Source organism: Prenolepis imparis, unplaced genomic scaffold (genome assembly GCF_030444845.1).
Source record: "Prenolepis imparis isolate NDT839.2.m4 unplaced genomic scaffold, iyPreImpa1.0 SCAF_4, whole genome shotgun sequence".
In the NCBI taxonomy this organism is placed as follows: Eukaryota; Metazoa; Arthropoda; class Insecta; order Hymenoptera; family Formicidae; genus Prenolepis; species Prenolepis imparis.
The window spans coordinates 3,171,181-3,192,467 of record NW_028141162.1 but is presented as its reverse complement, the minus strand read 5'-3'; the positions used below and the strand labels follow the sequence as shown (position 1 = coordinate 3,192,467).

General features: G+C 44.0%; 1 protein-coding gene across 1 annotated transcript; it reads right to left on the bottom strand.

Moving 5' to 3' along the window:
- Positions 1-373: 373 nt before the first annotated feature.
- Positions 374-20,954, bottom strand: LOC145935106 (uncharacterized). Its single transcript, XM_083036184.1, has 7 exons — positions 18,617-20,954; positions 18,081-18,311; positions 10,193-10,306; positions 9,909-9,995; positions 2,617-2,820; positions 2,289-2,471; positions 374-2,191 (listed from the first exon to the last, which is right to left on the bottom strand). The coding sequence occupies exons 1-7, from the start codon at positions 18,924-18,926 to the stop codon at positions 1,464-1,466; spliced, it is 1,857 nt and encodes a 618-aa protein (XP_082892310.1). The 5' UTR covers positions 18,927-20,954; the 3' UTR covers positions 374-1,463.
- Between the last annotated feature and the right edge of the window lie 333 nt (positions 20,955-21,287).

Genomic DNA, 21,287 nt, shown 5'->3' with positions numbered 1-21,287 from the left:
TATCGCGAAGCGACTGTAAGACTATTTCAAGTGCGCAATGCATTTTAAAGAAATATTAGAAATAAGATTATATTGACTAGCATGTAAATTGAAAAGAAAATGACACTGACATTAATTATTTATATACATTAATTTTATGAATTATTTAATATACGTAGTTAACTAATTGTCGCGCAACGATAGTCGCGCGGAATAAAAAATTCTACATTTTCTATTTTAAAATTATTTTATATTCAAAGAAAGATGCAATTGCAAATAATATTTTGTGATTGTGTACATACATAATTAAATAATATTGTACTTACCAGATTGAATATCCTCGGCGAAATCTATGATCGTATAAGAGAATAAATCGATATCGTGGAACGGATGATATTACTTTATTCGTGATGACGTACTTAAACAATGAATGATTTTGATTAAGGCCAATAGTCACGCATACATACAATGTCGTTAAAACAATTTGTGGATCTTATGAACGATATAATTATACAATGAAATTTTTCCATGTATATATATATATATATATATATATATCAATGTTTCTTCGCGTCAAACGACGACGACGTTTCGTCTCTAAAAAAGAGACAATTCAATAGAGGATGTGACTTGGCCAGGATTTGAAGTTTTTAGGATTGTGGTATTTATTTACAACGTCAACTACTCATAATTTTGCTTGTACCGGGAAACTGAATGTCATCTGCTACACGAGTGTTTTCTTTGCTCATCTTTTTTTTTCTTCAAAAATCATCGATGATACAATATTCTGAAGAAATGAATTTAAAAACGATGGCAGAATGAAAAATACATCCTGATTTCAAAAAGATAAGGTTTCAAAATCGTACGCGCGCGCAGGCGTGCCTTAACCGCGTACTCGTGTAGTCGATGAGACATTCAGCAAGTTTAAGTATTCTTAATCGGAATGACGAGAGGGATGGTGCTTAACGTGTATTTGAAACATTAACCTAGATAATAATCGGACGTTATATTGTTTATGTACATACTATATGCGAACGTAAACCCTGGTTAGTCCTCGAGTCCATGACAGTTCTTAGACGATACCGCAACGGGGATAGGGATAGATAAGTAACTCCGACAAAAGGTTCGTCCGAAAATTTTGATAATTAATTTCCAAGCAGACGTTTCACCGCGTTACATTGCGCGAGATGTTCCATTTATTCCTCAACAACTTGACGATGATGATATATCGCTTAGCATTGCTAAACATTTATCTACAACATCGTACAAGCTCTGCTTCCGAATTTAATCTCGGATCATCGAGACGAGATTAATCAGCATGCGTTATTTCTCAACAAAAGTCAAGTTTTTCTTCCCGAGAGAAAAACACACGATAAAATTTACCTACGGACCATATTTATTTTAATCGTCGTTTTGATCATGGAATTCATTAAAATCGTCGCGCTCGATGGATTCTCGCGGAGCGAGCATACGCGTTTTAATTCTTAATAAGGTCTCCACACCTGTCTAGGCTTGGGACTTCTCTCTCTTCGCGATCTGATGGCTTCTCTCTCGACGTCTATTCCATCCTCCTTTCTTCGCGTCGTTAGATCTTGACCGACGTTTTCTTTATCCTGACCCTTCTTCGTGCTAAGATCGACCGTGCCCTCTAAACGGATTTTCACAGTAAGATCACCGCGACGAGCGACCTGATCCTGTTCGATCTGAAGATCCGAGTCATTCAAATTCTCTATGCTTTGCCGTAAGTGAATCGACGCTTCCTGGAAGGTAGCGTCCGTGGACGCGGCGTCTTCCAAATCGCTTCTGATCGGCGAGATTCTCGGAGAATCTTGCTCGGGTATAGACTCGTCACTTCTGACGCGGTCTCTATTCAAATCTTGATCGTTCCTATCGTCCACCTCGATGCTATCGTCTGGACTATCTAATCCGGATCGACGTAAAACGCCTTGATCATCTCCCCGTCGCTCTTCGTCCTTCGTACTGCTCTCAGGACTGTCGCTGCTGCTTCTGAGTTTTCTAAGCTCTTCCAATCGGGCCTGATCCGGTCTCTGCAGTCGCTGCTGGGCCATTCTCAGAGCCAGAGCGTGCCATTCTGGTTCCAGGATGTACTGCTGCGTGTGGTACAGAGGGTTATAGAGCCAAGAGGATTGCGGTAATAATGGCGCGAATATCGATCCGAAGATAGATCCTGTGGCACCCAGTAAATGAAGACCTGTGTTACGAACAAGGCGTCAGTTTTTTTTTTTTTTTTTTATTCACATATGAAGAAGCACGGATCATGTACATCTCGAAAGTATCTCGACTTTTACCTTGGAAATGTGAGTGATGCCCAGATGGGTTGGGTGTCGTGGTAGTGGTCGACTCGGTGGAAGGTGTCGACGCCGTCACGGAGGCCGTCGTCAGCAGGCCTGGTCCAGGGTTCCCGGGTGACGTTGTCGGCGTCACTTCTCGCACGGACACGCTGATAGGACCCAAGTCGCCCCTTGCAGATTCTTTCAGACATATCAAAAAATTTACACGCTTGTTAATCGTTTAATTTTCTCGCCTGAGAAAACGCCGACTATTTAAGTAAGATGTGTTCTCTTTAAACTTTCTTCGAAATTTTTATTTTTCGCTACGAATATCTCGCGTCATTACCGGCGTTAGGTCCAGGCAGCCTCGGGGATCTTTGTTCGATGGCATGGTGGAAAGGGTTGAAGGCCGATGCACCAACTGTTGGTTGTGGATGTGTGTGCGGATGGTGGCCGGGGGGAGGTGGAAGACAGTGCGGTGGTAGAGATCCTCGAGGTAACCCGCCCCATCCCTGGCCCGCTCCTTGTTCAAGACCCAGGTGTTGCAATCCTGTGCAATCAAAGAAATGCAGATTACACGTCTCCGAGGATTCTGTTTATTCAGCGTCTCCGCTGTCATCACGCCGCGGTGATCTCTATATCGCATGGAAATGTTTGCAGTGGAAAATGTTCGCGCCCTACATGGCAATTTATATTCGTCTACGCGTGTGTGTATATATATACATATATATATAAATTTTTAATTTATAAAAATATATACGTGTATACGAATATACATATATATATATATATATATATATATATATATATATATTTATAAAAATCTTTTGCTATATCTTATACATTAAAAATTGATATTAAAAAAAAATATGATCTTTTAGAAGTCTGAGTAACGCAATGTAGACGACAGTATCTGAAAATGACTGATACGATCGTTTTGTGACAAGACGTAACATATTTCTAGGCATCACGGTTGTATAATTTTCGGCAGGTAAACGGTGATCGACTGGCAGTTCGAGTCGTAGAAACGCATCCCTTTGACGTAGAGGCGGTTTTTGACGTGGATGGACAGTTAAATTTATCCAACAGAGAATGCAGAGAGACGATCGATCATCTTTTTTTCGATAATAGCCAATATCGCGTGGCCGCGCAAGCATGTGTTTGAATGCAATTAAATTTATGACATCAAAAAGTTTGTCTGATCGTGATCGGCTGACACAAACCAACTGACATAAGTCGCTACCTTTGTTGTTCGTTCATTTGTGAAATAACAATTAATTCTCGCCATTTTTCAAAAAGCAAAATTCGCTCCCTTTGTTATTCACATTTACGAAAGAAAAGAAAATTTTTTCTTTCAATTTTATATTATAATATGTACATAAGCAATGTAATGCGATTGATTTTCGGCACGTTGCGCGATGCAAAAAGAACGATGCAAGAAGCAACTCCCGTGGTTATCGACGTGTTATCGGTTTTTCGAAAGACCTTGATCAATAACAGATTATGCCGTCATCTGTGCGGAGCAGTTTAAAAATTCCGTGAAAGCTGCCGCGCGAAGCCACCGTGCACGAGTACGGGGGGTTGAGGGGGTGAGATGGGGGATGGTTAGGGGGTCACGGCGGGGTGGCAAGCAGGGGAAAACGGTTTTCCCGAAGCGGGGAGAATTGTCCGGTCACTGGCACGAGGGCGTAACCACCGAGACACGCGGATCGTCCCATTGGTCGCACGTACGCTCCCACCCTTTGCGTTATACCGGATGGTAGGGCGCGAAAAAGCTCGGTAGGGGTCGTAGGGGTGATTTTTAAGCTCTCTTTAAGCCGCGCGCGCTCGCCAGAAAGGACACCGCTATCTCACGTCCTACCACACCGGCGTGGCACACTGAACGGGCCAGCCGTGAGGGAGCTCGTAGCCCTCCTACTTTATGAGGGGGATTAAGAAAACGATAAGAGACGCGCGAAAGCACCGCTGCCACCGAGCTTACGAAGGCCAACGGACGGCTTTCGTTGGCAGCCAGCATGAATAAGAACCGCTTCGGTAAGCTCTTCAGGCACCGGGATTCTTAGGTGACGGCCACGACGTGCGAACATCCTCCGATAATAACTGACTAAGAGTTTCTTCCTCGTTTGTTTAGACCGCGGTCTTAAAAAATAATTTTCTATTGTGTCATTGATATATAGTTTACTCATAAATGCCAAGAAAAAAATTAGATGATTGTCTTCCGTAGGGATAAAATACTTGTGCGAAAAAATTACACACAATAAGATACAAAATTTTAATAGAATTTTATCTTTTTATAATTAAAACGAGATTGACGAATTGAAACAATATAATAAATTTATTTTGGAATATTTTAAGAACACTTAGTGGCTTCTCTGAAACAGCTTGTGCATGAGATGAAAATTTTCGATACTGCCATTCTTTCCAGAGAGAAAGCGCGGACGTAACATATTTTCAATTTAATAAACCTCGAAAATACCATGCACCCTCTTTCGACAGAACTCGCGTGCCGGGTTCGGGTTCGGCTGGCGGGCGATAATTCCGAAAACAAATGAAGACTAATGAGGGGTGGGCCCCGACGAGATCTCGAAAAGAGTGAGAGCGAGGGAGATAGGGCGCGGGGGACGAAGCTGAAAGGGTTCAAGGAGCCGCCGTTACCCTTTAAGGGGTGAGAAATGTTAAGCTTAAACGTTACGGCCCTAGGGTTAGTTGCCTTTGCGTGTGCCTTCTATCGGGGGCTTTAAGGGATGATGTATTATCGAGCAGCGTGCTCAAAATGTGCTACGTACTTTGGTCGCGCCGTTCCCGAGATGCGGTAATGTGACGTCACGTGTAATATGAGCTTTTAAGCGTAGCTTTATATACGTTTCGCCGCCGACGCGCCCGCGGAGTGAATTAAATTTGGTCACGTCGATTACAGAACTCTCGTCGGCGTGAGACGCGCTTTCGAATTTCGCGATTGCACTTTTCACCCGCAATTATTATTATTACCGCAATATTACATGGCAATTTTTATTGAATGTGAAAATAAATCGCACAAACTGTCTATCTTTTCCAGTATGATACCTACTGTTTCGAATCTTCAACGTTTTAAGACGCGTTTGCGACCATGAAACTTAAAGAGCGTCTTAAAGACGTTGATTCGAAGTTTGACACGCAGCCTTTAAAATAAAGGGGGAAGCCCTTCAAGAGTTTTCTTCGCCTTAAACCTCCCTGATCTCGCCACCTCGAGATACATAATAAATTAATTCGCGTATTTTCCTGTCTGCCTTATCTATTCAAATCTATGCAAAACAGGCGTTAAAAACGCCCTTCTTGGTGCTAAGGCGTTAACCCTTGCGGAGCTCGATTTCCCCCACTTTCTAACCTCTTTGCTTCCTCTGTCTCTCTCTCTCTTTTTCTCTCTCTCTCTCTCTCTCTCTCTCTCTCTCTCTCACTCACTTACTCACTCTCTCACTCTCCGACTTGTTCATTGCTCCTCTTTCCACTCCGCGTGTTCTATCCTCTAGCTACCGGCTGGATGTCTTTGCACACCCACCCTTTGCGCCCGTTCTCATTATCGCGTCGCAGCAACCCCTAAAATGCCACCCTGGAAAGGTCCCTGGCACCGATCTAAGCTCCACGAGGAGATATTTCGAGAAAGGACGAGAGAAAATTGCTATCTCTCTCTCTCTACTTCTCTATCTTTATCTCACTGCCGCGAGATTTTCTCTTTGAAGTCGAGAAAGAGCGCAAAAATGATGGATCTTTTAAGAAATTGGCGATGCTCAGCGATGCATAAATTTTTACTTATCTTTACTGTTTATTACATTTTATGGTTATATAAATAAATCCAAATTTTAATATTGATAATATTATCATTAATCATGATAATTGATTCTACAAATATATGTTTACTAGAAAATTACATAATTTTGTTAAAGTGTTAGAAATTAATGATATAATTGATAATTAATTTTATCGATACACAATATAAATTACTATTATTTAATAATTAAAACTTATAGTTAGATATTTATATAGCTTTTTATATACATTTTATGAACAAATTATTTTATTAATAGTGCTTTCAATAGTAAGTATTGAACTTATATATATATAATAATGTATATCACTTTCATTATACGACACTACATACGTGCAAAACTTATGACTGAGAAAATCAGGTTGAGAATGAATATCGATTACAAGGACATTGTGAGACGCTATCAGGTTTCTATCTCTTAGGCTCGGTGGATTTTCGTGTCGACGATAGGAAAGGAGACGAGAGAGGAGACCGACGGCTAGAGAGAGCGTCATTAGTTACCGTCGCTTCCAGAGAAAGGTCCCGGTCGCCGGACCTGATTAAAAGACGGAATACCCCGGGACGGAACGCCCTTGCAAGACGCGCATGGGGGGTGAAATGTGACGCGAATTTAAAGGATCCGCAGTGATTCGACACGGGGGGTGGACAGGAACAACCCTTAAAAAGGTTCCCTTTAAGGACCGTATGCCCGAAGGGTTGCCGTTGCGTTCGGTTTTCCGTATATGTGAAAGAGGCCTTTAAACGCGTCGCAAATCAGGTACGTCCAAGTCGGAAGAGAAACGATGATCGTAGAAACCCGCGATAAAATTTGTCGCGATTAGACTAATCAACGCTCACAGTAAGATTTACGCACATTCTGTGTCATCAAATTAATAGCGATATATTTATGAAATATATGTAGGTCTCAAAATAAAAAATTTGTGGAAAATATATAATCTCGTATTTATCACCTTTTACGAATTATATGTTTGGTAAGAAGAGGAAAAAGAGCTTCTGCTTTAAAGAAAGTCACGAATTTACTGCAAAACGATCCAGGAACGAAGAGACAGTTTTAAACTGAGCGTTCCTAACAATCTCCCCCAAATGAGGTAAAGGCCACCTTATTGAAACAGGGGTCGCGATTTTTCCGGTTCTCTCTCCAACTCCTCTACCCACTACCCAGCCTCTTCCTCGTAGGCGGTTAATTGACACGAGAGAGCGGAAAGAGGGAGGGCAGATTGGGGCTGCACGAGCTGTTCTTGTTAACTCGAATCTTGGCACCTCGCGATTTTTCATCCCCTTAGCCAGACTGACAAAGACAACGGATTCGGCCTCCCGGGAGGCGCGTGATCACGGTGTTTTTGTTCGTGGACAATCTCAGCGACAATCTTGTGTGATGTCTGTCACCGGATACATTAATTTTCCATGAGCTTGCTAGCGATCGCTTCTGAGCGTATTGTGAAACTTTTAAAAACTGCTATAACAGGGAAAGAAAGTTGGAAACATTTTACCCTCTAGTCTTTTGAATTATTGCCAGATCTTTGTGGCATTCGAAGCAATACTATCTTTACATAATACTATGATAAATGTACGTAATTTTTGATAAAAAAAAAGATGCGTTTATATATTATATGTATATTGTAGAATTTTAAGACTCTTGAAAAAAATGTTTCTAATCATAATACGAATGTATTTGCGCAATAGAAAATTAATTATACCGAAAGAATGAACGATATGTGAAAGAATGAACGATTTCGATATATGTCTGATATATTGAGATTGACGGAAAAGACGAAATTAGAGTGGTGGATATCGGAGATCGGAGGGAAGTAAAGGCGCATTGGCCCGTCCATCGGACTTCAGCGCTCTCACGGGAAGTCCTTAGGGAGCCCATAAAATTCGTCCCTGCTGTCGAGGTAGGCCCGAACGAAATTTAATAACATCCCCCTAGTTACACCTCAATGGGCACCTTAACAACCCTACACTCGCCAGCCACTCGTCCTCGCGCCCCCGGTTATGCTGTTCCCTTTCTCCTTATCAACCTTCCTAGCGTAGATATTTAATAAACCGCCCCTTTGAACGTCCTTACCTAGTCAGCGATACCCGACGGCTGGCCGATTTCGAAAGTTGGAAAGGTGCTCGACTGACCGACCCTCTGTCGGACTGAACGGAGGCGCAACCTGTGAGTCGACCGACGAACCCCGAGCGAAAGGGTTGAAAAAAACTCGCGAGTACATCCCTTGAAATAAACCGATCGATATTTGGTGGAGAGTACCGTTTGCACTCAACTCGGAACACAATGTAGGTGACCCAATTGCGCAAATACAATTTATCCGTACGATGTGCTAAAATCGTATCCCAATAAAACTCGTATATCTCTGATATAATATGAACCTTTTAATGTTGACAAAAAGCTTCGAGATCGTCTCAATGAAAGCAAGTCTGTTAAGATTATCGTAATCAGATTTTCTGATATATTTTGATATCCGATTTAAAAGTTATAACATACAATTTTTCACATTTATTTTAAAAATGTCGCACTTAAGTGTAATGCTTAATTTTTGATGGATCATTGATCTAAATGTCATCGATCATCAATCGGTCAGAAATTTTGAAATACGAATCCGCGGAGGCAAAAATCGCGTCGCCGAGAGACGCAAAGGGAAGAAAAGTTAAAGCTCTGGCGTATTACCGGGCGCGGCAGTGGCTAATTCTTGATTGAACAGACCGGGGATACGGGGAATGGACGGGGGTAGCAGCGAGAAATCGACGGCAGGACTGCCATCCCGTAGTACGCCTCGGGGATAGGAGGGAGCGAAGCTCCGTTAAGCCGCTTATCATGCCGAAACAATACACTGTCGGTGCACCAGTATCAGTACCCGACCCTCACTGCTCCGGGCTAGTCCCATCAAAATTTGGAGCTTCGAACGAGTTTCAATGGAATTCGTGCCACCCAACTGTCCTGTCGAACCGGTTGGATACCTGAAAACTTTTTCGAAAACGCTCGCGATGATGAAACGTTTAAAAAACCATCGTTTATGTTACAGCGAATGCATTACCGTCCCGAAGAAAGAGGCTGATTAATTGCGAATTTCTCAAAGCGATTCCGATGAATGTATTTCATATAATTTATTTAGTGAAACGTTTGGTCTCGTATTTATTAATATATCGTGTTAAATATTTTTTTTTTAGTAATATAAAATGTCGAGAGATACACACACATTTTACAACTTTTTATATATTTACAAGAAAAAAAAATATATATATATTATAATACTTTATATATACCTATATTTAAAAAAAACTTTGAATTTGTTCGAATTAACAAAAGGGAATATTTTGCCATCATAAAAGAGCGACTCGATGACAAAGTTAGGAGAGCCGAAGTTTATTCGAGAATGACTTTTCTGTGAGCGGGAATCGAGCAGCTTTCTCGAAACGAAAAGGCAGAGTTCGCACACCCGGGGCTTAATCAGAGTCTTCTCCACTTAGAGGCCGGTGGCAAAACTCAATTTTGAGTCGGTGCCTGCCGACGCTCAATTTTGACACCCTTCGCAGCCACGAAGCCAAACGCGCGCGAGAAGAGGGCGTCGACCCGCCTGGCCCGCCAAAGTTACCTTCCTCCCGGGAGGGGCACGGTACAGGGTTGCAAACTTAGTTATCTATCGACGGGGAGACATGCCGAGAGAGAGAGAGAGAGAGAGAAAGAGAGGAAGAGAGAGGTAGAGAGGCAGAGAGAAATAGAGAGAGAGAGAGAGAGAGAGGTTGAAGGTGAGCCTCACCGGAGGCAGGTATTCGCGCAAACTCGTCGCGACGAAGGTGGCCGCGTGTCTTTGATTAGAGAGTGCCCGACTTACCCGACAGCTTAAATCCCAACGGGTCCTGTGGGTGTCCGAAAGGGAATGGACGAGGCCCAAAGTGAAAGGGATGAAAGGCCTGGTGTCCTGCAACGTGGAATGAATTCATGAATCAATGTCGACGCGATTCGTGAGCCTATTCGGCAACATCTTATCTATTTTTCCATTATATTATATATTTTTTACGTTGCGTGATATTTCGCGATCCCGTCCCGTTAATTGCATTCTTTAATGATCTTCTCCCCATCGGTTGCATTATCCTCCGCGGATAAAGTTGTACTCACGTGTCTTTGAACGTGGCTCCCTGGGACCGTCCACGGTCACCTTGATCGCTTTCGACAACGTGGCTATCTGCGGCGGCGATGTCTGCAGCATGATCGTCAGGGTGAAGCTCTTTCCTGAAACGAAAATAAGAATGGAGGCGTCGGGAGGCGGGAAGAAGAATTATCGCTTGGCGGTAAAACGAGAGACGAGATTCTTCCAATGGGAGATCATGCATATTCTCCGCTTTGGCTCCGTTGCCAGATCAAAAACCATAAAGGCGTAGACTTTATATCGCGCTCCTTGGTTTGCGTAGACTCTATTATTCATATCCAATTGGCCGACCGCGAAGAGAGATATTCTCGAGTACGTTCAATTTTTCGTGAATCTTTTCGCTTTCGACTTGCATTTTACGCATTTGTGTTTGACGAAATTTTACTCTATGAAAAAAACACGTTTAAATAAAACAAATATTTTTTTTATAAATGTTTGACGATATATAGCTTTATTGCACATTTTAATTGAATTCCGACGATTAAATAAACGGAGTTTTTCCACGATTGATATTCGCGGATTAGAGTTTCTTGGCTTGGATTGAAACTCATTGCTATCGCGAAGGATATTGCTCGATGACATGCACGAGCGAGAAACGGCAATGTGTTCGCGCGGTGCGTTCGCTGGAAACAAAACATAAATGTGCCGGAAGTAAGGGGTGAACGAGTGACGCCACTGCGTCGATGTTTGTTCCCCGATAGGCTGGAATATGTTAATGCTGCCAGCGTTAAACGCCATCCCCTGAAATACGCCAGTTTCTCGTCACGCGCGATTTCGCCGTTTTACCTTTCGACGTGTCGACAACATTCGGCAGCTCGATAGATGAGATATCCGATTATCTCGAAATTTTGAAACGGCTGCGATAACATGTCCATATTTTAAAATACTTCTCACATCATAAAAATATACTATATATCATCTTTTTGGATAATTATAATTTGTAATCTGTATTTTTATTTTCTTATGATGTAATTTTTAGCGAAATTGTAGGCTTTGTTATTTTTTGGAGAAAGAGAGAGCCACACGATAGGCCAAAATGACTCTTGTAACATAGGTATCTCTTATCGTATGTTTTTCAGTTGGCTTTCGCACGTTGGCGCATTTTTTTGTTCACCAAGTCTCGCCGATGACCCAAAACAATATACGGCGAACGCGTATAGATGAAACGCGATTCGTAACTGGTCCGGCCGTTTACTAAATTTCGATGTTTTCGGCACAAATATTTCAATCGATGACGCGCGCGTCGCGCGGAATTCGTCACGCGTTCGATGCGTCTCCCTCCCCCCTCCCGCCGATAATCGCGCGTACGCAAAATAAAACGCGGGGGAGAACAGTCATCTCGTCGCGTCGGCAATACCGAGCGAAGAAAATAGCGGCGACAACGAGAGAGAGAGACATGTGAAACAACACGGCGTTTACGCGCTTTTTTCCGCGACAATAAAGTTATACAGCTTATAATGGTGTCGCCAAGTGCGACAACGGGGGTACGCGTACACGCGCGCGGTCGGGTAGTTTTATTTTATGGCGGCGCGGCCGGGCCCCCTCGCCCCCTCGTCCCCCCTCTGGTAAACGACCGCGTTTTTACGGTGAACCACGACATTTAACCGGCTTACCGCCCGTCGCCGGGCGAAATACCGGACTTTAACTTCGCCAAGGGAGCCGTGCCATTTCCAGCTCCAGCGCTCCCTTTTCGCGGTGATTGGCCGCTATTTTCGCGCCACGCTCTGTTTCACAGATATCCTTCCGAATAGTCAAAATTGATTTTACACTTTGCGCATCGAATTCTCAACTTTTATTTCCCATTTGGGTATTAAGTCGTTCGCCCCCATCAATTTTCTTACATTGTTGCTTTCGAGAGTTCATTCCCGAGTTTGTTTCTTAAATAATAGAGAGTAGTATCAAACGATTGCATTGGAAAGATTATTTAAATTCATATATATTGGATAATTGAAAATTAATGTACAGAATTTTTTAAACTTTCTTTTATGCGTCGTAAAAAATTTAACCGAGATTATTGTAGCGTCTAAATATGAAAGCGATATGTCGAAACGTTGTTTCGCAACAGAAGTGGAAGATTTCGCCGCAGAGATTTCGTGGCTGAGAACTAACGAGACCGAAGTTTATTGCAGGCGCGATGTCAGGCGCGGCGGCAACGCGAATCAGGGGTGATGGCAGGCATTTTGAGGGTGTTTATGAGGCATTATGTGTAACTCGCTGGAAGAATGATCTCCTCTACCCTTCAGGGAGGGGTTTAGAGTCTGCGTTCTCCCTTTCCCCGATTCACCTACGTCTAGCGAAATTCTAATTCATCGGTCGTACACGAGCGGGAGTCGAGCGTAGAATGGTCAATTGCACGTGAAAATCGTCTCTCGCGTTCTCCGAAATTTCGCAATAATCCTATTATGACGAAACATTCTGATTTCTGAATCCCATAATTTATAAGATTGGACAACAACCCTTTTTGCGCAACCCTTTTTTTAAAAGTTCTCTCTTTTCAGCGCTTCTTCATGCGCCGAGGATTTCGATGGTATCCTTCGTACGCGCAAACAAGCCTGAAATAAAAATTACTAATCCACGCGTCGTACGTCATTTTTATCCCACAAAATATTGCTCGGTCGCAGATTCGATCGAGAGGAGGATCTATAAAGATTATGATGTCCGTCCGAATCGGCCGTAGAATTTTCCGTCGTACTAGACTTTTTCGAAAGACTGTCGAAAAGAATTCGCTTTGCTTTTACAGCAATGCATTTCTCGGATATTTTATGGAGTAAAGAGAAGGAAAAACGCGCGAGTATGCTAATTAATTTTTGTATAAACTGTGATTGTATCCGAAACGTGTGTTTTTATTTAAGTTTTTTTGCCGGAACGCGGAATATTCTCGCAACGATTTAGCAAGCCAAAACGAGTCGGGTGAGAAATTAATTTGGACAAGGTTGGCTCGCGTCCACTTATGCGACGAGGATTGTTGCGAGAAGACACGGAAACGCGCTCGCGTTTCGCCCTAAGTTTACCCAGGGATCATGCAGTGTTAAAAACTCCCCTGTTTGCCGGTGAGGCGAGTGCGAGGGTTGCTCGGATCGTTATTTCGGAGTGTTTGTCGTGTTTTAAGATTCTGACGTTTTGACTACCCGAATCGTGGTAAACGAGGCCATGTGTATACCGCCGTGTCATGTTTGAAAGGAATTTTTATTTCTCCTATCTTTATACACACACGTGTATCCGCACGAAATCTCAAGCGAACGTTGCAGTTTAATACACACATATCGATATTATATATATAAATATTAATATTTTATATCTATTTTATATATATCTTTGCGATTTTTTTTGACGACGCGTGATATTGTAAAAAAATAGATCGCGGAAAAGAAAGACGTTCGGCGATTGTTTCGACTAGGAACGACTAGGACGGAATTTTGTTGCAGGATAAATTTCCACGGGCGGACCAGTTTTCGCTCGCAATATAATCACAACGTCGAGCATAACGACTTTCAGATGCGACGGCGCGACCGGGAGCGAGTGGTCATTGAAGCGTTTGTAAAAGCCTGCCTTGCTGCTGGCGCGACGGAATGAGGAGCGAAAAATATCGAGAAAATAAAGTAGGGAAACGTGGAATTAATATATGTGAAAGAAACGGATATGTGCGTATATGTACGCGGACTCGTACTACCAGACCAGAGCGGAAAATAATGTTTAATCGGTAGAAAATCTCGGCGCAGTCATCCGCCGCTCCTCGATCCCCCGCGCCCTCGCAATCCCTTCCGCGATCCCTTACTTGACCGAGAGGGATGGATTTTTTAATTTTTAATTGGCAAAAAACGTCGCCGAGGTGGTCGCCGGCGAGATCCGCCGACCGTTCTCGCGAATTTAACTGGCGTATTCGGGTTCTTCTCTCGGAAACACTAATATCTTCTAACATTGGAAGTTATCTCTCTGCTGAGAATTGTCTTCGTCTCGTTGTCACTTGAAATTAATATTCGTATTACAAAAAACCAGATTAAAAAAAATTGCCATCTCTATTAAAGTTAAATCTCTTAAGAATCTCGATACACAATGATATATATGTATATTTACAAATTGCATTCGTTTGTTATTCAATAATTTTTTTTATAAATATTGCTAATAAAGTGTCCGTTGCTTTCTCGTTATAATTTGCGCGATTAGTAAATTGAGGAGAGAATTGTTTTGCGCGGATTGGGAACGCTTCAAAGCAAAGGATCGCCGATGCAAAGGCAAGCGGTTGCAACAGCTGTTCGGCCGACCGAACACGAGAGCCGCTATTTTAAAAGGTCGACCCTTCTCAACGACACGGCAGAGACTTTTACGACTTATTAAATCATTTTCATCTCGTACGGAACTCTTTACGGCAGCTTCCGCGAATAACTCTTCGCAATCCCGTTGTCTCGCGAAACAATCTGTGCTCCACCTTACGTAAAAGGTCTCGTGCTCCACCTTACGTAAAAGGTCTTATCCACACAATCGTCGTAAATTTTCTAATGATAGATAATAATTAAAATTGATTGCTATTATTAACCGACTAAGAAGATCTCTTTTACAAGAAATATCTTTGCATGCGATTTAGAGAGGCATGCTGTGTAATACTATATATATAGATACTCAAATCGCGCATTTTTTTCTTTCGAATCGTAAAAGAGATATCGAAGACTCGGATCTGTGCTCGCGTTCAGCGCTCGGCAACGTTCATCGTGCGGCGGCGATTTAAAACGAGTCGTTCTCCTTCCACGAGAGAGAAGGGAGAAAGAGAGACGCGACTCCGGGCGAGACAGGGATCCGTTGCGCCAGGACATCGGTCAGGATCTGGCTGTCGATAGTCGGAGCTTTCCCTCGGATTCTCGCGCTCTCTTCCTGCCTATACCTCGGCCGGACCGTCATAAAACACAGGTAACTCCGGTATTTATGCCCGTCGTTTTTACGCCCGTCGCCACCCTTTCCCTCCCCGTCGCGCCGCCCCCGTTCGTCTCTCGCGTACCAACACCAACGCGTAGCAGAGAAACATGCATATACAGCCGCGTCTCCGTACGGCCCGTGACTCCTAGCAGTCGGAGGTTGACGCTAATCCCTGTCGGGAGCGAAAGGGGTGGCCGAGTGATATACGCCCCTGCGCCGGTATGATAATATTCCGCCGCCACTTCCCCCGTAACCCCTCGCCGTCGTGCATAGTCGTTATATCCGGTAGCCGCCTCGTACACCACGCACTAGAAGAGGTCCCTCTTTTGGGTCAGCGCGTAAGACCGAATGAAAGCGATTATAGTCGATTAAAGAGAGGGTCGCGGAGCAGAATCGCCGAGTCAGGGGGAAAAAAACTTGACGTGTCCAAGTTTTTCTCGCGCTCAAACCTCATCCGCGTTGATCCGCGAAAAAATGAGGATCTTTCTCCCTTTCAGAAAACGATTGACTAACATCTGTGAGAGAAACTAGACAAATCTTATTTTTGTTTAATCCTATTTTATTAAATCTATAAAATCCATCAACGTGCATTTTATTTTTGCAAAATTGCGTACTCATTAAATACTGTGATATATAAAGCTTTCTACTATTTCATAATGGAGGTTAAAAAATGTAAGCTTTTTTTTGGTGGGCACGAACCAATTTTGACATCGATACAAGAAGTGCGTTCTTGCTCTCGTTTTCTTCGTCTCGCGTCGCGATCCCGGTCGCCCCATCAACGTCGTCACGCATTTCGACCACGATCAATTTCTCCTCGTCCGCATTCGCAATATTAAATTGGCCTGACAAAGCCCGCGGGCGAGCGTGAGACAAATATTTGCAGCTGAAAAAGTCGGCGCGCGCTCGCGCTCGCGTACGGGATGCGTGCAAAACAACGGAGGCAAAAAAGCGAGTGGAACGCGTGAGGAATCTGTATATAAAATGCACTCCGGGGCTCCTCGCCTCGCTGCGGTATTATGCAGCGATACGCGCGACGTGACTCGCCGACAAACATCATAAATTTTCGATTTATTCAACTGGGATCTGTTTGCCCTTTCTTTCGCAGATAATAACGATCCACCTATCGTACATTTAGTCTTTACGGCTAGATGCTTTTTTTTTCTTCCTTTTATAATATGCCCTTTTATTATACGTGTCACGCGCGCGCATAATTTTCAAAGTATATTTCCGAGGCGCAGCAATGACGAAACGAGATTCGAGTTTATCTCGACGCGAAAATTCATCGGCGTCAGATGTGCGAAAAGAAAAATCCACCGATCCGGCTCGACGATTGCGATACTCGCGCGCGGAACGATCTCGCGTCACTCTCATATGGAGAATCTAGAGGCAAATCGTTGCATACCGGTGGTAGTTAGGGGCTGCCCGTAATACAGTAATGAGGGCTTACTGCCATGGAAACCAAAGCCGCTTACAGCCAACCACTCTACCTCTATCTACCCTCTTTCCACTCGGTCCCTCTCTCTCTCTCTCTCTCTCTCACGCTTCTCGCCGTCCCATCCCACGATTTCCTCCTATATATCCGCGATATCCTCATTCGCGAGTCCCTAAAAAATTCTCGGAAATCGTTTCTCGGGTCTCTATTGTGCCGTGACGAGTATCTTGGATCTCTCCATTTCTGTAAGTGGAAGAGGTCAATGTGGGATGCGCCCGACCGTGTTCTAAAACGTTGGAAACGGCGCTTCGAGTTCAATTCGACTTTTATAAGTGGACATCGACACTCGGTAAAAATACTCGCGTCAACGAAAATTATTCTCGTGTGTTTCGAAACAGGAGGGGAACGATGGTCGAGATAAGTCTATGGGAGAGATTCGCAAAAAGAGAGGAGCGCGAGCGCCGTTTAGGGTCTACCGTCGGGGAAGCCGCCGATATCGCAAACCCCGCAATTTCCTTTTCCAATTTGCCATAAACAAGTCGACCACCCCCTCGTTAACCGGCTACGCCTGGCGACTACTCTCTCGAAACTTCGACTTCCTCATCGGGGAAGGACGAGGAAAGGGAGAGAGAGCGCGACAGGACGAAGAAAACGCTGCAGCTCGGTCGAATTAAAGGAATTAAAGGACGCCTCGTTACTCGTATCTTCCGACTCCCCACCTCGACTCTTGTACGTGGAGAAAAGGGAGAGACGAGGGAGAGAAAAAAAAAGGACGTTGAAAAGTTTGCTCCTTTCCTGCTCCGCGATTCTGCCGATCTAGATCCTCTCGCGTCGCTTCTTTCCCCCGCCGCTATCTTCGGCTCTCCTCTTCAAGGAACGAACGTTTGCATTAACCGTTCGTAATGGCTGCGATTATTAGGGAGCATTATTCAGAGACCTCGGACCCCAATTTTTTCTCCCCTCGCCATCCCTGCGCGCCGCCTTCTCGGACGGAAAGGAACATTGAATTATTGAAACGCTGAGCCGGGAATTAAAAAATCTCCGCGTGCGCCTCTTACCCTCCCACTTTTCGCGCACAAACGTGGCAGTTCGCGAGAAGATACCGGGTCACGGTATTTGTCGTGTGAATTAAAAATGAGGACGGAACGAGGGGCCAGGTGGTGGCCCGTGCTTGGCTTTCGACGCGGGAAAAACGAGGCCATCAGTCGGGGCACCACCTTAATGTAGCGAAGTCTGAATGATTTAAGACGCCGCATCGGAAGAAGGCGAACCGGCAGAAAGACCGATCGAGTTTTCGACGTCAACCGATGAGAGTTATTTCGGTGAAGCAAAATATACAAAAAGAGAGATGAAGAAGAGAAGATATATACTTTTAAAAGTTTTATATCGTATCTCGACTTTTAGAAAAAAATTGCAATGACGTAAATTAAGAGTTATTATTGGATATATATTTTCTTATTAGGTTACACTATTAATATTATTATATAAAGAGATGTGTTTTTCACATTCAAACTTACCTCTGCCACTTCTACCGACGAACCTGAGATCGTTGAATTTGGCGACTTGATTTTTCATTAGCGCGGTAGAATTTCGCAATTCCGCGCAACAATTTTCATCGTTTCCGGCTCGTACGCTTACGAGGGTACCGTCTCCGACCTCGCCGAGAGCTACTACCTTAAAGGCTATCGGCAAAGTCTTGTTTGACCTCCAATGTGACGGCAATACGGTGCAAACCACATGTGGGCTACCTAATTTGAATATAAAAAAGAAAAATTAAGAGATTTATTTTTATTAATATAATTGATTATAATTATTTTTATAACATATACCGTCAGATCTCCTATTTTATATTATATATGTGTATATAAAGATATTTTTTTAAGCTTGGAATTGTTCGAGAAAAAAATATAAACTACTTTTCTTTCTCTCTCTGAGAATCACATCTATCATCTATTTTTTGGTGCATAATAGAAATATGATAGAAAAATAATCATGTATAATGATTATTTTTACCCTGTATAAATATTAGTTTTTAATAAATATGATTTTCTACCTGTGCGAATGAGTTCTCCGGGATGCTCGGCGAGAAGCCCATCCAGCGTTCTCTCGGCGAGCAAATCCGCGGTGAGAGCATAATCGGAGAGGTGAGTTCCGCCGGTTGAACCTTGAGGAGGAACCTCGTTAGCCAGGTGCATTCTTCTCCTCGAGGATGAGGCCCGGGTCCTCCGTATTCTCGGCCCGCCGATCTGGCTCACCGGATTCGCTTGATGCGGCTGGTGACCACCACGCACTGACCTAGGGTTAGAATAGTCTAGGCCGGCAGGCCGATCCTCGGGTCGAGCATCTCGCGAAGGATTCGTCATGAGAACGATATCATTGGTTCTCTCGATCGAGATATCACCTTTCCCTGCAAGCTTTCCGGATGAGCTCGGTTGCTCAATTGTTTACGTGGTATTTTTCAGATTCTAAACAAAGTAACTGAGAACTACGCGTGAGAAAATCGATTTCTTTCTCGATCAATGTCGATATGATGCTTGGTCCTTGGATGATACGTTTGCGTTTTTGATATATGTATAGAACTTTATCAAGTTATTGCAATCTGCTTATTCTGCAAACTCAAGTTTCCTCATTAGAATCGATTGTTTATTATATTCGACGTTTACGATTGGTCGTTAATGTATCGAGCCGATTCGACGATCGTCCAAGTATCTTGCAAACATAAACTCGTGGTCTCGCCAATAGCAAAGAACGCATTAGGAATGCATGCCGATATCTTCTGCCAGCGAGAATTGAATTTGTTTTCTCCGAGTGGCACGCGCAGTTTCTCGGCGGCTTTTCTTGGCCCTCGCGGGGCCCTAGGCTTCTTTGATCCTTATTTCATTATCCTGTCGGGTGGGAGCATCCGTTTGCAAATTCTTCTTCGTCTCGATTGCCAACTCGCGGAGAAAATTCGTTTTATTGGAATCGTCGGCAATCTCGGCGACCCTTATTTCTGATTCTTTGATCGAATCTTCCGTCTGCCGTCTTCTTATCGACGACGAAAAAACACTCGTGGCTACGCACGAAACACGGAAATCCGAAGATCCGAACAGACTCGTACTTTTTTTTTTTTAATATCACACGTATCATTTAAAACACCATCTCGCACCAGCGATTTTCATGCTCGATGGCATCAAATTCGCTCACTTTTTTTTTCTTTCTCCCGTTAATATGTATTTTTTTTCACTAAAATTATACATCAGGATATATATATCGAAAAGAGTTTTTTTTTCAAATCGTTATGTTTTCGCGCTCACCGCGCAAAGTTTCGTCAAACTTTGGCGAGTACCGCGCACCGTATCTGTCACGTGTATCTCTCCCGTCGATCGAAGTCTTGATCAATCGCAGGAACGGTGTTAAACCGTAAATGACAATTGGAAAAACTTAAACACAGACTTTCGTCGAGCCTTCAACTCGTAAGGATCCAGGCAACGATAACGATCCATTCATGGTACATCTTGGTTCGCGCACGTCAACACTGCGATCCGAAATTTTTCCGCCGCGTGGATCGCGCGGAGATATATCCCTCGCGGATGTTTCTGACCGGATGTGCCAGAGCCGGTCGCGGTCGCGGTCGCGGCGATGGTGATTCTTCACCTGGCCGTTGCTTCGGCGGGTGGCAGGGCAGCTTCTACTCGGAGGAAGTAGGATAGGGTGTTTAACTCGCGCGGTCTCGTTTCGGTTCGGCGGTGGAAGATGGCGGCTTCTGCGGTGGAGCCGCGCGGTGTGGTTGCGGTGTATTTTTGAGGCTGCCGCCCCCAGCCACCACCGAGACCACCCTGGGTAACTCTCTCTCTCCTCGCCCCCTCTTTTCGTCGCCCCGCGCGTCTCTACCACGCCGCCGCCGCCACCGCCGCCTGCCTCCACGGTACCCGGATCTGGTGGGGGAGTTGGTTTTTCCAAGCGGTGGGGAAAAATCTCCCTGCTTCTCTCTCTCCACCCTTTTTCTCTCTTTGTCCCGTCGCCGCCGCGCGCACAACCTCCTCTCGCAGGACCGACGTTCCCGACGATACTCCCGTCGATGACGACCCGCGGACTACACGAACCCCGCGCTGTCTTCCGGACTCCGTCGTCGTTGCGCCGGACGACGGGGGACTCGCGGGATGTTCAGGGGGAGATGAACTTCCGGAGATGAATCTCGGCGCCGCGTCTCACCGCGCCGCATAATTGCGGCGCGAGGTCGACACTACTACAGGGTTAAACTGATGATCATAATTGTACACAATCGCGAATTATCTGTCGCGGGGTACGGATAGAGACAAACGCAGATGCCAGCGCGACGCGTGATGTTCAAATTATTTCACTTTGCCATTCGACGACGACTACTTCAACATTCGTGAAAAATATTTTTGTCGAACACGTACAGCATTTGAATTCGCAAACTTTTTTTTTATTTTATACACCTGTTTTCAAAGTATTATAATTTTATAAACACCACATGTTTGTGTTTCACTTTCTCAGCAAAACAATTTACACAACTTTTAATTATTCACTAATAATTACAAAAGTAATAAATCTTTGATATTGGCGTAATAATAATTTTCGCGAGGAAATGTAACTTCTTTCCTTTCGATTTCGAACACGATTTGTTCACGCAGTTTTCGTAGATACCAACTAAAGTCCGTTAATTAATCTCGCGGATTTGAACGCGTACTTTTGTTTGTCAAAAGTAGAAAATGTTTTTG